The sequence below is a fragment of the Nelusetta ayraudi genome, unplaced genomic scaffold (assembly GCF_046127955.1).
Source record: "Nelusetta ayraudi isolate G7.1 ecotype Tasmania unplaced genomic scaffold, CSIRO-AGI_Nayr_v1 ptg000070l, whole genome shotgun sequence".
Lineage (NCBI taxonomy): Eukaryota > Metazoa > Chordata > Actinopteri > Tetraodontiformes > Monacanthidae > Nelusetta > Nelusetta ayraudi.
In genome coordinates, this window is record NW_027466120.1 from 7,719,399 (window position 1) to 7,735,905 (window position 16,507).

Below are 16,507 nucleotides of genomic sequence, written 5' to 3' on the forward strand. Positions count from 1 at the left end.
TTTTTCATCGCAAGCCAGCAGAGAACAGTGGAACACATTATGGCCACTCGAGGTTTTCTGTCGTAAAACACGAGTGATTGAATTTATGAAATCAATACTGGAGAGGTTATAAAAGACAGGTTTGTTTATTTAAAATGATATGACCACAAAAAAAAAATAAACATGTCTTTCCCTTGAATATGCAAATACCACTTTGTGCTTTGCTGTGTTGGGGATCAACTCAAACATGTATTAATCACAATATCATTTAAAAAGTTGTCTTTAAATATTAATTAAATAACTTGTTTTCTTTGCGATGAAAGTAGTACTCCTGGGTAGACTGCAAGTCTAACACAATAGGCCCGTTGTTCAAAAAGCTAAAATATGCAGGTCCATTGACATGACAAATTGAAAAATATGACTGATATGACTTGCAATTTAGTTTAGAATAACATCTTAATGTTTTAATAATCTTTTCTCATATAAAGCACAATCATTTTACAGTTTTGTTCTTAAAGATTGATACTGCTACATTTTGTAAAACAAAACCTTTTACAGAAGAGAAATAAAGAACTGGATGAAGAAAAAAAAAACTTTAAATGCTTTGACACCACTGTAATCTTGCACATAAATCATTTGTAACATTTTCCCTTTCCTCAATGTCACTAAAGTGCAAATAAATCAAGTTGGCAAAGGTACAGAGAAGTGCCACAGTATTATTCCTTCATAAAATAGCTTTGTACTGCACATGCAAAAACTCTTTTGGTTATAAAATCATATATTATTTCGCCAATTAGCTCATCAACAGTTTAGAAATTAATCTTTTGTAAAATTATGGGACCATTAACTCCGCGCAGGCCAACAAAGACCTTTATAAAAAGATCAAAGGAGGCGAAAAAGACCAAACAAAATGCAGCAAAACATTTTTTGCAACAATTACAAAAGAGGACAAAAAATACTCGTCTTGTTCAACAAAGTGTAAAAACACAGTGGACTGTCGGAAAATCACACATGCCATGTTTGTATACAGAAAAAGCCACTTACTAAAAAATACATATTTTTAAGTAGTTGAATGAGAGTCAATAGAATTAAAAACCAAAGCTACAACTATATTTTCATAAGAATCGGTTTTGATGGAATATGGAAAAGTTTATTTAAAAACGACACATTTATCTCATTTGCATCAATGATGAACAAGGATAATGGCTACAGAGCGTCATCTCGTCCTTCTGATTATCAATAAGTGACACTGATTGTCCCAAAACTGTAGCAGTCTAAGGTTTATTGACAGTGTGTCATTTTTGGCATTCTTAAGATTCTTATGAAAATAAGGTTTTGGGTTTTTTTGTTTTTTTTTTGCTGTCTTTTTTGTAAGCCCACAGAAAAGCTGTCAGACTCTTATGTCTGTAAACTTGCTCATGCAGTACAGACTGGAGAAAATAAGATGAGGAGCTATCCAAATATCAGAGTAGCTTCATCCACTGTGCTGAAGTCAAATCAATGTGACTTAACATACTGCAACTTCAGAGGGATATTCCTAGAGATCCTTATTTATATATATGTATCTATAAACTGACATTTACCTACATTAGATGTAACTGTCACTGTATTGTATTTCATGTGTATGATGAAAAGGACCATGCAGTTTGACTTGGTACTCACTAGACAGATGTAGCATTCACATAAAGTCTTAGTTTGCAATGAGTCATATAGTACTTATATGTTCCCTTCCTTGTATCGATGTATAACTTTCAAAAAAAACAAAACAAAAAAAAAAACACTTTTAGTAAGCCATCTAAATCTGTGCTGCAGTTACCATGTCCAACTTTCCAATTCAACAAACAAAGCCAATCCTCCCAGAATCCTTTGCTACTGAGCTTGGAAGACATTGATCTTGCTCGTGTTTTTCAGCGTCTGCCGTCGGTTGCAGAACCAGACTCGGACCACCTCTCGGTCATAGTTCAGCTCTCTTGCAATTTCTGTAATCTCTTGGCCCGTTGGCAGTGCATTCTTCTCAAAGTACGAGTTGAGGACTTCTATGGCTTGTGGCGTGAAACTGGTGCGTCGTTTGCGCTTTTTGGATGGTTCACCACCCACAAACTCCATCAGATTTTGCTGGCCCTTCTGGTTCCAGTGTTCTGCTTCCGCCAGCCACTTCTCCAACACTGGCTTAAGCTTCTGAGCACTTTTAGGGGTTATGTCCAACTTTTCAAACCTGCATTGCAAAAGAAACCATACAACAAGGATGGCATTTATTTAAAAAGCTGAGTTAGCTCATGTCTCCAGCCAGGAGTGGCCGCAACTCTCGCTGCTCTTCACAATTCCCTAAATCCACTTAGAACTTGGTAATAGCCTTATCATTCACCATAGCTTGGTCACGGAACATTGCAAATTCTATGCTAGGTAGCTTCCAAACTGTCTAAAATGTTTTTTGTGTCATTATGAACTGAAGACCGGCAATCTGTTTGTGTATTCAGCATTTGGCTACACACAGAATTCAGTTTCATTTCTAATGAAATAATCCATAAATGCAATAGTACAGAAAGCTTTAATGGATATACTATATATAATACATGTAATGTATCATATATTTTATATATATTTATATTCATATAATGCATAAGAGGAAAATAGGTTTCTCTTTCTACATTGGGATAGAAAGGTTTATATGCAGGTAAGACTAAATAATTTACCTGCAAATGGCTGACTGACTGTAGGCTGGACCCTCAGTTGCTGTCAGAGCCTGGCCCACTTGTGTTTGAGTCAAGCCCAGAGAGAGCCGGCGGATCTTAAAATTCTTTGCAAACTCCCGAATTTCCTCCAGATTGATTCCTTCCTCGCTGCTGACGACCTGCTGGGGTTCTACAACAGTAAAAAAAAAAAAAAAAAAAAAGCCTGGTTAAACGGTTCATCTATTGCTAAAATGGATCTGTGTTCTGCTGCGGAGGAGCATTTGTACGTACTGCTGACGAGATGGCCCACTTTGGATACATCTCCACAGGTGACGGGCCCGCTGGTGGTGAGGGTGGCTGCTGGCTTTAACGCCGATGGCTGTGGGGCGATGACGACCGGTGACTGAGTGGCAGTTGTAACCAAAGGCTGGAAGAAAACAAACCATATTGTTAGTTTTCAAAATTTAATGCACAAATGCATTAAATTCAACTTTTCAGTGTTTTAAGAGTTGTTTCAATAAAGAACGAAATAACAAAAAAAAATAACATGGAGCTTCAAAAACACATAACTTTACTTTTGTTCATTTTCAATAGATATTAAAGCACATGTTATCTACATATCCCCAAAACACTCCACCCATCTGCTGCTGCCCCGGCCCCTCTGTCAAATTTTAGAACCCAGTGTGGCCCCACCAGTCAAAAGGTTTGTCCACCCCTGCCTTAGACCCAATAGTCAGGACTTTATCTATATATTTAGACTATTGCTAACCAGATGGAGGTCTTCTACAAGCGTCACCAAGGTCATTCTGCATACCTGCGTGCTGGGTTTGGTAAGTGTTGCAGGTGCGTTGGCTTTGGGCAGAACTGCCGCTGAAGTTACCACAGACGCTTGTCCATTCCCGACTGTGGCAATGATCTGGCCCTGTGCGTTTAAAAGCAGCTGTGGGGTGACGGTCTGAACCTGGAGGCCGTGGAGGGGCAGAGTGGACGCCGTCGCTCCACCAGCCAGAGAGGCCGGGTTGACTAACAGTGGGAGGGTTCCCAGAACCTGTGCAGTGATACAAACACAACATTTTATTGTTTGCGGGCTTCACTTTTCCGAGTGCGTGCTACAGAGTTCTTGAAATAAGCCCTTTGTGATGTAACTAGAGAAACTGATACCTCTGCCAAGTGACTAACCCAAAACAAGAAGGGAAATATAAGAAGTTCATTAAAAAATATTAGAAGCAACACACCCTTTTCTCTGTTTCTTTTGCTGGAGGGTTTTAAAAGATGTTGAGACCTGGGAGAAAAATATTGTACCAAGTGCACATTAGCAGATTGGTGTGTGGCTCAGAAGAGTCTGTAGTTGCTCTCATGAATCCACTTCTTGGCTCCTCAGAAGCTGTACCGTGAGTCTTGAGTCTCTTTGGAGCTCAAATAAACACTGTGGATGGACACTCAACTCAAGGTCTGATTTAAACAGCTGGGCAGTGACAAACAAACCAAGAGCACATTATTCCATCCTCGCATGTGGTCCTTTATCCCTTCTCTTTTCCTAAATCGGGTGGGCGTGGCCTCTCCTTCAGTCCAATCCTATCCAACTCTGTCCAGCTGTTTTTCATCAGCTCCGTTATCACCAGGTCTTCTCAATGGCCTTCTATTATCCCTTGTCCAGGTTCTCAAGGCCTTTCTCATTCTGGAACTGTGACCTACTGTAGCCTTTGGCTAGGCATCGGTCTCATTACACTCAGTGTCAATGTTTCACGCTCCAACACTGATGTTACATGTTGCACACTGGGAAACCTTTTAGTAGTCCACAGGAAAACAAATCACGAGGCTGGGATCACATGGAGCCAAATATTCCTTGTATATAAAAATGGGTTGATAGGTCCAAACCGAATGCTCCAAACCTCTCATTGGGAATAACCGGGCCCATTCTGAATGGAATTTCATTTGCTTTCAGTGAGGTAGAATTTTCCTTTGCCCAAACCAATCAAAAGTAAATTCCGTCACGCTAACCAGAGAAACAGAATGTTGTGTGGTTACATTCTTTCTTCCTTGTAGTGACATTTCGCCGCACTTGCCAACATGTAGACCTCTAAGCACAACAGCAAGCTACACTGTAATGTAGTCAAATAAAACTAAACCACTTCAGTGAGGATGCAGGTCCATCACTGACAGTTGGAAACACAACATTGGGACAGAGGTCTGGTAACAGAAGGGGCTCTGGTTTAGAGTTATATCAAGCATAGCTTTAGCCACTGGTAGGATTCATTTGGAGTTCTATGTAATTCGTATGTGTTTTCTGAAGGTGAGGTGCAATCGGAGGCATTGTTGGTTCTCGCTACTCATGATTTGCGTGAGAAGGTATTCACGTGCACTACCATGCACTACCATGCATGCACACATGGCCATTCTGGTTTTGTACATAAGTATTTAATCTGCCCTCTGGGGATAAATAATGCTTTTCTGAAACTGAGTAGAGCATCTTGCAGCACCCACCTGTCCCTGGGCGTTTGTGATGATCTGACTGGTGATTCCAGCCACGTTGGACATAGCACTTGTGATAAAAGGAGTGGACGTCAAGGAACTAAGGAACTGAGGCTGAGCTCCCAGTGAAGCAGCGTTGATCTGGACATAAAATCACAGTGACTCACATTGCAAACTGCACAAAAACCATGAGCACTCAGAAATTCTGACACTTACAATAGCTGGATTGATGGAGAGCCCGGCTGCCTGGAGAGCTGCCACGGATATGTTGGACTGTGAGACAGTGGTGGTGCCTGGAGTCTGTTGGGCTGCTGCTATGTGAGCGGTGGTGACCTGCGGAGTGGCTGTCTGTGTTGGCTGGGAGGTCACCTGCTGCACGGCAGACTGTACTGGCTGTATAGAGGCTGTCTGGTGCTGGAACATCGTTTGGGTATTTGCGTGCAGCTGCGGCTGGACCGAGTTCAGGACTGTTGCAGCTGAGCAAAGAAATCGATTTACTCAGGACACAGACACAACCTTTTTAAAAGTGTTTGCTAACTGGCCAATGAAAGCTGTCTGCAGTGACGCCGTGAGCGACGTACCTTGCAGTCCAGCAAAAGGCAATTTGAGCAGGTTCCCGGCCGCACTAGCGGCTGCAATTGCAGGAAGAGAAGCTACGTTGGTGGTGGGCAAGGTGAGAACAGCCAGACCACCCTGGCCAGCGATTGAGCCCGCCATGCTGAGCGGGATGAGCAGTGGCTGCCCAAGGGACCCTGTCTGGGCCATCATGCCAGTCATCAGGGTGGCCAGGCTTTCTTGGGTCAGCACCTAATTTGCCAAGGAAGGAACATTAGCTATGCATGTACAAAGTACATTTTCCTAGATTATTATTATTTTATTTTTTTTTCAAATATACAGTATACATAAATCAATTTCAGACTACGACTTCTCCAGGGTGTAACCCCATGACAGCTGGGAGAGGCTCCAGCAGACCCCTGCAAACCTGAGTGCAGGAGTCAGCGGGTACAGAAGATGGATGAATGGATGATTTTATACGAGACCTGTTGACAAAGTACTAATAAATTCCCTAAAGCCGTTTCTGTTCAAATACATTTTTCATCTTTACCATCAGCATATATGTTTTTGCTGTTGTTGTTCATATTGCAGTTTGATCTAATAGTTTTACGACACAAATATTATTCTGACATTTTCAACAACCAAGGAATCTCCACATACAGTAAGTATGTAGCATCAGGGTGTTTTTGTTTTTTTTTTACAACAGCAGTGTATTGACTCAGTGATTTTAGCAATTTCAAAGTGTGTTAGAAAATAAGGGAATGGTTCAGAATTCGCTCTCTTACAGAAAGATTGAGCTGAGCATGTATATTTGCAGTCATACCTGCGGACAGCCTTGTACTGCAATGGGCATGGCGGCCTGAGGCTGTGGCAGGGACACACTGACAGCAGCAGCAGGTGTCAGTGTTTGGAGAGCAGGTGTTGGAGCATCTACAGACACCACCTGCTGCTCAGCAGCCACTGCAGGAGTACAGTCAGGGTTGAATTTCACTCAAATCTTCGACTTGTTGTCATGGTTAATCGTTACATTTTTAGCGTAACAACTTGATTCCCATGTCTTCACTTGTCTACCAACCAAAATACTGCAGCAGTGTTTGGACTTACCAACCGTTGCTGTGATCTGGGGCACAGTCAGAATGTCCTGAGTGCCGCCAACCTCAGGTTGACCTGCAGCCTGAGCCACCTCCTCCGCAGCTCTGCCTTCACTTTTATCATCGAGTGCCGATGTTGGCAGAGACGCATCGACCTCTACCTCAAGCACGCGAATAGTCTCATGGCCGGACATCACAATGACCTGCACAGAACATACAGAGCGTAGACTCAGTTAATTTGAATGCGAGATCAATTATTGACAATATTCTTTATACAAGGCTTTGGGTTCTGTTACTGTTAATGAGAGGTGAAACAAATTAAAGCACTTTACGATTGTAAATATCTCACTTAATTTTGAATATAAGGGATGACAACAGAACTTATCTAATATCTCCATTGAACATTTACTGAACTCCTTTATTCATGACAAGTGGTGAATTTGAGTTTGACTGATGATTCATGAGGCATGTATTCATTAAGAACCGACAGGGGAGGCAGCGAGACAACCTGGACGGGAGGACAAGGTGCAGAGAGACAAGGCAGGAAGATAGAGGAGGATGCATACCTGGTTGTCTTTGGCAGGGAATTTCAAAGTGCAGGATTTAAATGGCTGAAAAAAACACTTCTGCAGTCAGACAGTGAATGGCTAAGGAGAACAGAGAAGCCGGGCACATGTTAGGACACAATGACCCAAAAAACAAACACCAAAACAACAGAAAAACAGGCGCAGATGAGAAAGGGCGCGGGAAACAATGACGACAACATCAGCCAACAAGCAGCTCAAGCAATGCTCTGGTCAAGTCCCGCTTCACACATATGAGAAGAGCATTGCTTGCGTTTGTTGACTATGTCTACACAGAATGTTACTAGAGAGAGAGGGAGGGGGAGGAAAAATACACAATTCATTATTTAGCATGGCAGTTCAAATAACGATAAACGTCAAAAAAAAAAAAGCATGGAGGAGCAGGTATTATTTGGTGATGCAACACAAATTGGGCCCTGATCGAAATGTGACAGATGTTAATCATTCCGTTATGGCGTGGCATGTGGCAGCGCATGGAGGATGAGTGGGGGTCATGTTGTCAGGGTACGTCAGGACGCATCCTGGGTAGAGGGACGAGGAGTTTGGTTCCCCTGCTGCGCTTCTGCGCCCGACAGGTGGAGTGTTACCTGCTCATTGACAGTGAGCGGCGCATCTTTGGCAGGGAGATTCTGGGAGTTCATGGCTCGCTCGCTCCACCACCACCGTCACAGTCCTCCTGGCATTCTGGGAGTGATAGGAAGGAAATTGATGAAACAAATTCTCGCAGTTCACCCAAAAAGAAAAGGAAAAACAGGAAACGCAAGATCCAGTGAGTGAATAGGTTGGTGTCATTCTTTTGTTAAGACAAGGGTTCAGAATGTCCTACATTGACATGTTTCGGGGGAGCTTCAGCCTTCGTCAGACGTGTCACTTGGTGGCGTGTGTGAATCGTCTTTATTAGCTGATGCTATAGAGGCGCGACCAACCTGTCAGATCTGACTGTCCGTTGGCCTCTGCAGGATGCTGCTCCAGGTGTGAGAGAGAATGTGAGCTCCCTCGTCCCGGCTCATCATCTGTTTGTTGTGCAACTTATTCTTTCTTTGACCAGAGTCATCAGAACTTTCCCTTTTCCACCCCAAGTGACACTTCTGAAGAAGGCGCCAAAACATGTCAAGATAGGACAAACAGAAAGCTTGACTGAACAAAAGAAAGACACAAACCTATGAAAACTGAAGACATAATGAACACAATCGTAGCGTCTGACTGAATGTTTTTCTCACAGTAATGTCGCTGCCTAGCCATGGACCTCACAGCTTAATTCTGCTTTTCAGGAAATTACAAATTCTGGACATTGTGCCCCCTGTGATGTCACAAAGGGTGTCAACGACTCACCTGGGGAAATTTACATCACCTGCAGACAGGTTATACGTTCCACCCTCTGATGCCTTGATTACCACTGCCTTGTCTTTGTCCCTAAAGGCACGACAACACTTCAGTTTAGCAGGAAGCTGTAAACACAGGGCTAAATATGCCGTTTCCCCCACAGAGAATCTCTACGAATCTCTGTGGGGGAATCTGAGGATCATTATTTTGGCGTCTGGGAACGAGAAGCAAAGAAACTCGCCAGTGGCGCAACACAGAACCAAGGGAGGTGTTCGTAAACGTCGGCTGAAGAACACGACAGGGCTGTTCTTTCTCTTCCGAACAGACAACGGCCATTCTGTTTGCGTTATCGCGGAACCAGACTCTTTGGACGGGCCTGTAAAGCGGACTGGGACCGAGGGCTGCCAAGACAATGCGTAGTGGTGACTGGTCGCGAGTCGCCAGGACAAATTAAAAGTGTTTGACAAATTCGCGCAGCGATCACGGGGCAGATTGGTGTTGGCGCATTTCCTGCTGCAATGCCCCCGCGAGACACGAGCATGTGTCAAAACTTCGGCGGGTGTTGATGGGCTCCCCACCCCCACGTCCACATCCGTATCCTGCCCAATAAAAGTCTCGCCGCGGCGCCCACTTTTGGACCGCCAGCATGAAGGCACCGCGCACAGATAAACACATCAATCCAGCGCCCAGAGACCGAATATTATGTATTTCCTTCTCCTTATCATAAATATATAAATTATGCTAATTACGTACATTGCATATTAACCTAAAAGTCATTTCCTCTCGCCATTTCGCTGCCCTGCAAAAGGGGGGGGAGCATGCTCCGGTTATTATGTTCAACTTACCGCGGATATGCAGCTTATTTTCTGTAATCCCCCCGCTCTTATAAAAGGTCCTTGTCACAGTTTGTTTCGGTCACACATAATTAAAAATTCATCTCAGCTCCCAGACAGGCGCTGTGACTGCACACAAAAGAGGCATTTGCATTGATAAGGAGGTTTTGCAATTTTAGGATCTCCCTCTCTGTAAATATTTAATGACGACGGCCTTTGTGCGAGAGCCCGGTTGATCTGGAGACCCCGACGTGTCTCACAAATCCCCGTTTGAGCCGCAAAGTCGCGGAAAAATGCCCGAAAATTGGCCTTTTGCACTACGTCATGAACATAATTTATGCAAGAAAAAATCTCGCATGGAAAAATGTCTGCCTCGACTTCAGAGGTGCCATGGTTCTCTTAAAGGGGCAGTGTCTCCGATAAAGGCTGCAGACACGGCGAGTCGGTTTGGCCAGAGTCGTGGATTGGTTTTCAAAACCCGCGATAGTTTTAGGGTTTGTTTTGTAAAATGTTTAAAACTATACGGAACGATGCCTATGATCTGATAATAAACTGACTCTGAACCTGTTTACACAACTGCTGTGGTTTGTTTGTTTGTTTGTTTGTTTGTTTAGCATACAAATGCATAAAGGTGGAAGGATGAGAAATTGACGTGTGACGTGGATGGATGCTCCTTAGTGGAACATTTTCTTAGGATATTGTACAGTCCATGTTAATGTTATCGTCATAATTATCACTGTCATCTTAATTATTGCATAATTGCTCAATATATTTCGTACCCCATTCTCCTAGCAGCTTAGGTATTATTAATCATTGTATTATTAAACACGTTTTATCTTTTTTTGTTTTGTTTTGTTTTGTTTTGGGTTTTTTAACATTACACGTTGCCCCAGAAACTATCTCTCACTTGTAGGCTTTCCCGAATTTGATTTTCGTTTTATTTTATATAACTATATATACTGCGTGTCTATATGATGTAATGTTGTAAATTTGCGAAACGCATCTCCATATAACTCCGTTATTTTCCAGTAAGTTTTAAATCCACGTTCATTGTGTATTTCACCTGCATTAATCGTAAACACATACTCGGCAACTAAATATTTTCGGTTCACCTTCCCTCACCCACGGACGTAGTACCGCTTCGGTCCTCTAGGAGGAGCGCGCACACACTGACTCTTTGCACCAAACCAAAGATCGAGAACAAACGACGTCACCACTTCCACAACAACAAGAAGCTGAAATCAAGGAAGTGAATGATTGTGAAAGCCGTAACCTGTTATAAGGCCGTGACAAGATACGCAGACATCTCTTCTCATCAGATTTTCTCTTGTCTTTTCATTGGTCCACAACAATGAACAACAAAGGTATTTCTCCATACATTTTGCGTATATGTATATTTGAAAAAAAATCGTTCGATAGGAAACGTAGCGTTAGAACAAGCGATAAAAGAGCTGCCATTATGGCCATCTGAAGCGGGTTAGGTTAGCCCCGCGATGTTACACGTCAATAAACGGACGTAACATCGTAGACAACACGTTTAGCTCGACAATTTTGATAATTAGACATACGTAGATGGATACAGTGAACGTTTTTACCGTCGAATTGGTTTATCGAGGCTTTTTTTTTTTGGTTGCTCAATTGCAGGCAGGCGGTTAGCATTCGCCCAGCACAGGTTCTTAAGGCGAAGCGGACATGACTGTTTTTATTTAAATGTGTAAAACATCTCCGTTTGCGTATCGATGGACATCTTCATTTCCGTGACTCCACACGCAGCATGTCAGTTTTAGTAGGTTCACCCAGGACAAATCTATAGCTATATCCTTTTCACCCTTTTGTGTCAGCGGTCAGATGTTGAGATGTTTGTTGTTGCTCTGTGCTCCGTTAACCTAGATACGGACTATAACATACTAGCTTTTCATTTGTGTTCTTTTCTCAACGGCTAATTTGACTGAAATTTGGAAATGTCCCAACAACAAAAAAAGTAACCGCGTTACAAATAATTGCTTCCGTCTATACTGAAATGTAATGATTCTTTATTGTGTTCTATTTTTGGAAATTCACATTACCAACTAATAACAAAGGAAATAGTTTTAGATCTTTTTTTTTTTTTTTTTTTTTTTTGGTCAGTCTTTCCCTACACTTTAAACGTGTTTTTTAGAGGGAAATAATCTTTTAGTTTCAAAGATTTTTATATGCGACAAATATACCTTTGTCTTCTGCTCTTATCCACTCTGACTTAAGGAAAGTGATTTGTTTAACTTTGATGAGACACAAGTTGAACACTTTTTCACCGGCACGCATGACACTATAATCTGTGCTGTCATTATCCAAATCTTTAATTGTTATTTTCAAATACAGTATGTACTGTTCTTTGCTGTTGCATAACAGTCAACATATTTTGATCCATTGCGTTTATCCTATTTATTTTGGGTTTTTTATTTTTTATTTTTTTTTTTTTAGTGTTGGGGTCCACTTTTGAGTCCCAGGTCAAGTTACACTGAAAGAAACAAGGCTCTAGAATGGGCTGCTTAAGTGTCCTTCCTGTGCTGGTCCCTAAGCCCAGTTTATAGCAAGAGTTTTGAGGCAGGGCATCCGACGTAAAAACATGTACCAAACTTAACATGAAAATCAATTCTCTGTGGCTACTCTTGAAAGGAACAACTGGAAGGATTTGCTTTGCTGACAAAATCATGTCACATTCAAAACGGTTCTTTCATGCCAAAGAGTGAGCATAACAACTTGTGTAGCATTACAAGGCCCCATAGGAACCCTTAACTGTTACAGTCAAACAAAGGGGTTAAGCGGTGGCCATTTTCTCAAGATGACATGTTGTTTTTCAGGCTCATATCCACAGCAGTCGGTGTACCCTCAGCAGAGCACCGCGCCTGTATACCCTCCTGCTATGCAAATGTCTCCTCAGGCACCTCCTTACACAGACACACCCCCTGCATATTCTGAGGTAAGTGTCATGCTGTGAGGTAAGTGTTAATACTTACTTTTTGTTTTAAAACTGCCTTTAAAGATGGTCTCTCTCTCTCTCTCTCTCTCTCTCTCTCTCTCACTCTGTTTGCAGATATACCAGCCCAGATATGTGCTTCCACCTCAGGTGCCTGGCCAGTTGCCTCAGATGTCCTCTCCCTATCCCGGTGCTCAGGTGTACATGCCCATGCAGCCACACATGTCTGTTGGGCCAGTGGGTCAGAACGTGCCCATGGCCTACTATCAAATGGGGCCTGTATACCCCCATGGGTCAACAGTGATGGTGGAGAGTGGCTTTGACGCTGGCGCTCGCTTCACAGGTGGAACCAGTGTCTCCATCCCAGTGAGTAACTGTCTCACACGTTTCACGCAGATTCATAAGCGGCCGTGATTGAGTTTACACGAAATAAAGTTGCAAATAAAGCGTCAAAGGTGTTTACTGTTTAGTGCCAAAAGTGTCTTGCCATTTATTTGTTTAGATAACCAGATTTTAAGTTTGTCTTAGCGAGCAAAGCTTGAGGCTGTATCACTACACGACAATTAAGTGTGAAGACTAGGTGGAAATTGGTGAACAAGAGAATCAGAAAAGGCGTTATTGACAAGTACATTTTTTATACATACAATGAGTTTTTTTTGGTGAAATTGGTGCATGACATCTTCTATAAATAAACTATTAAAAAGTGAAAAATATAACTATGTGAGTATATTTTCACAGTCAAGTTTTTCAGACATTTAAATTTGCCTTTGTTATTTGGCGCAACAGACTGATTGATTGATCAGTTCAGCAAAAGTAACAAAAAGGTTTTTGGACAAATTTTTCGTGTATGATATTCAATGCCGACAAACTGGTTCTTCATTGCCAGCTGGGTTAGCGACAGCTTGTAGGCTCCTATTTTTGCAGAGGGTGACTTTAAGCATCGCTGCCATACGAGGCCGTTTCTTCAAATTAAACACATCGACAAAGGCACCAAAGTAATTCTTTGTTTAGATGTATCCATTAGTCTAGACTGTGTCTGGCTGTATGGAATCCTAAAACCAATTAAAATGCTTTGAATGGATTTTGGTTTGATGGTTAAGTGTTTAGAGTAAAACATCTTATCAGCTGCTGCGCATGGTTCATTTTTTGTTTTTTTTAGAATAGAATGTTGAGGTTTAAAAAAAAAAAAGTCTTGTTTTTGACTTTGTTCCGCTTCAACTCTGTACTGACATTTATATTTGACTCTCCCCTCCTCCAGCCCCCACCTCCTGGTCACCCCCCCAATGCAGCTCAGCTGGCTGCCATGCAGGGCGCTAATGTTGTAATGGCACAGCGCAAAAACAACTTCTTCTTGGGCGGATCCAGCGGAGGTTATACCATCTGGTAACAGCAAGTCTGCAGCTTCTTCATGCCTAAATCAAGTCCCCGTTCCAAACAAAGCCCCAGGTCTCCCCCCTGCCCTCTTCCATCCTATAAGCCTCTCCTCCTCAGGCTGCTCGGCCTGGTCACAATACTGATATCACCTAATGGAATGTAATATTTAACAGCCCTCATTAAAGGTACAGTACTCCACTTCTGACCTGCAGATTAAATGACAAATTCCTCAACTTATGGAGACAAATGTCAAATTTCAAGGATGTAAAACTCATTCCATAACTGTCAAATAGGTTGTAGATCTTAGGATAATTTCAAATTGGATCTTTTCCAACAAGTTGATTTGTTAAGAGGCCTGGTCTCCTGTAATCCAAGGGATCAACAATCGCCATTCCTAAATACCTGTAAAGCTTTTGTCAATGCATTCTGTAGTTTAGTTGCTTTATGGTAAAAGTGAAATGCAGTTATAAAGTGCTGTCAAAGCGCAAACAACTAATTTCCACTTGTATTTTTGAAAACTCTTAGTGCAGTTAATCCCTAGATGTGTAATAGTGATAAATGTAAATACCAGTACGGTGATCATGAGTAATCTTGGCGAACTATATTAAAAAAAAAAAAAAAAAAAAAAAGCATCATGGATGCTTCTACCTAGAATTGTCTTTGTCCTTTTCACAGTATTAAAAATATTACAACAAATTTGTTGCACAGCGTCTATCTGACAGATAGTTCTTATCTTTGAATCTCTTGAGGATGAACTCAATTAAAACTAAAGAAACATAAGAAGAATGAGAGCTCATGAAATATTCAAAGTGGTATACTGTACCTTGTTGGGCAACTTGTAGATGAACTTAGTCAAGTGCCAAAGAGCACTGGGAATAGCCCTAATTTAAAGATGAATAATTTCAGTAAAACTTAAAGGAAATAAATTTAACGTAAAGCCAAATGGTTGTCGAATGGTAAGAGGTGGTTGGTGTAACATTGATGCTTTTTGTTCTCACAGTCGGATACCCAGAGTTTATACACTAAATGTTTTATTGTGCAGGCTTCATGAGGAACTTTTCAGCATTTTGTTTGTTTTTTTGTTTTTTCTCAAGAAGGATTTTCACCTCAGAAAAAATTTCACAGTTGTCATTGCATTCGTTTTTAAGGTGACATTTAGGAATTCGGAGCCTCATTCAACGGCCTAATAAAATGATCTCCATGTTCATGTAGGCCTCTCATTTTGTTAGTATAACCAATGAGCTTGTTGTACCAAAGGCAAGGTCAAAAATGCACTTATGTTTGGTTGTGACTGGATATTGAAAACGTCACAATTTAAAAGCAAACATATCACGGAAAGATCAATCGTGTGATTTTTGGGTACCTCGACCTCTTTAGTCTGCCGTGTTAGTTCATTCGTGTTTATGTAACTTTTACATGGATAACCTCTTCAAATTGTTGCATACTTTTGCACCTTTTTCTCTGTACACTTTTTTTTTTTAATCTGATATGCACTGCTAAGCACATTGGAAATGGTTGCAAATAATGGGCTGCGCTGCGCTCTGATATTATTATTCTTTCTTGTTGTTTCATTACTTTCAAAGGAAGCTGTGAGATGTCTTGAACAATTTTAAATTGTTGAAATTCACTTTTTTGAACAATTATAATTTGTTAAAAAAAAAACAATTAAGTTCATCTTAGAGGAATGTTGTGTTCATTGTTGTTCTGTAGCTTAAAAGTGTATGCAAACACCTGTCACTGACAGCCGAACTGTTCATATAGAAGGTATTTTTGTGATTTTAATTGAACATCTCCTGAAACTCTTTACATAATAAACCTTTTTGAGTCTTCTCTATATCCACCAGAAATTGTCTATAGATTAAGGGAGCAATTCATAAAACACAGGTTTAGGTTCCAGTTGTGTGGCAGAGCCTTTTCAGTGATCCTTCAGAACAACAGCAGTTGAGGCTTTTCTGAGCCGAATGGAACAGAACCTTGATTCCTCTCATTGGAAACACGTGTTAATCCAAATGTGTCTAATCTGATCCAAAAGGCCTCCTGCGGTTAAAAAAAAAAAAAAAAAAAAGGTCTATTGCTGTCCTGTAAAGTCCAGCGAGGTTTCTGAAACTCCAAAAGTCAGCAATAATCCAGCAGGCCTGTTTGCAGATATTCTTTTTTGCTGTCTGGGTCACTGTGTTACTGGGTATCCGACACACCATATCAAGTTTTAACAGCTGTGGCTTCCAGAGAACAAATGCCGACCATTCCCGTCAGCCCACACGTGTGATTTCGATGATCTTTCAGTTGGAAGCGCCAGCTGTCTGCAAACATCCCTCCTCCACGTAATGAGTCTTCTCTCAGCAGCGCCTCCTACCCTAAACTAACACAGCAGATGTGACAGACGTGTCACTGGAGGGGCCCAATATTCATTTGCCCTCGCTCTCGTCAGCTTTGTTTGTTCAGCGGCCACAGCTATCAAAGCTTGTAAAGTAATATTCAGGCAAACATTCTCTTTTTTTCTCCATCCCATTTTTACTCTTGATTGTAAAGCAGCAGAATGGTGGCTTTGTCCCAGCAATGCAAAGTACTGTATACTACAGCTGATCGGTAGATGCTATGCCAACCACAGCCAGCAAATGGATCATCTCTTTTGTTGAAGGATTATGGACATTTATAGTTCAGGGATTCT

General features: G+C 41.6%; 2 protein-coding genes across 3 annotated transcripts; one reads left to right on the forward strand and one right to left on the reverse strand.

The window, feature by feature from the left end:
• Positions 1-106: 106 nt before the first annotated feature.
• pou6f1 (POU class 6 homeobox 1) lies at positions 107-8,778 on the reverse strand. 2 transcript variants are annotated; one of them, XM_076042078.1, is made up of 12 exons: positions 8,280-8,778; positions 7,941-8,037; positions 7,336-7,380; positions 6,783-6,972; positions 6,502-6,638; positions 5,705-5,930; positions 5,340-5,599; positions 5,136-5,264; positions 3,466-3,699; positions 2,943-3,078; positions 2,673-2,841; positions 107-2,194 (listed from the first exon to the last, which is right to left on the reverse strand). In XM_076042078.1, exons 2-12 carry the CDS (start codon positions 7,992-7,994, stop codon positions 1,849-1,851), a joined length of 1,926 nt encoding a protein of 641 aa, XP_075898193.1. In that variant the 5' UTR covers positions 7,995-8,037; positions 8,280-8,778; the 3' UTR covers positions 107-1,848. The 2 variants fall into 2 exon arrangements, with proteins under 2 accessions (XP_075898193.1, XP_075898194.1); XM_076042079.1 differs by lacking the exon at positions 7,336-7,380.
• Positions 8,779-10,714: 1,936 nt separating this feature from the next.
• dazap2 (DAZ associated protein 2) lies at positions 10,715-15,673 on the forward strand. The gene is made up of 4 exons (XM_076042441.1): positions 10,715-10,873; positions 12,350-12,468; positions 12,583-12,831; positions 13,724-15,673. Exons 1-4 carry the CDS (start codon positions 10,861-10,863, stop codon positions 13,850-13,852), a joined length of 510 nt encoding a protein of 169 aa, XP_075898556.1. The 5' UTR covers positions 10,715-10,860; the 3' UTR covers positions 13,853-15,673.
• The last annotated feature ends 834 nt before the right edge of the window (positions 15,674-16,507 follow it).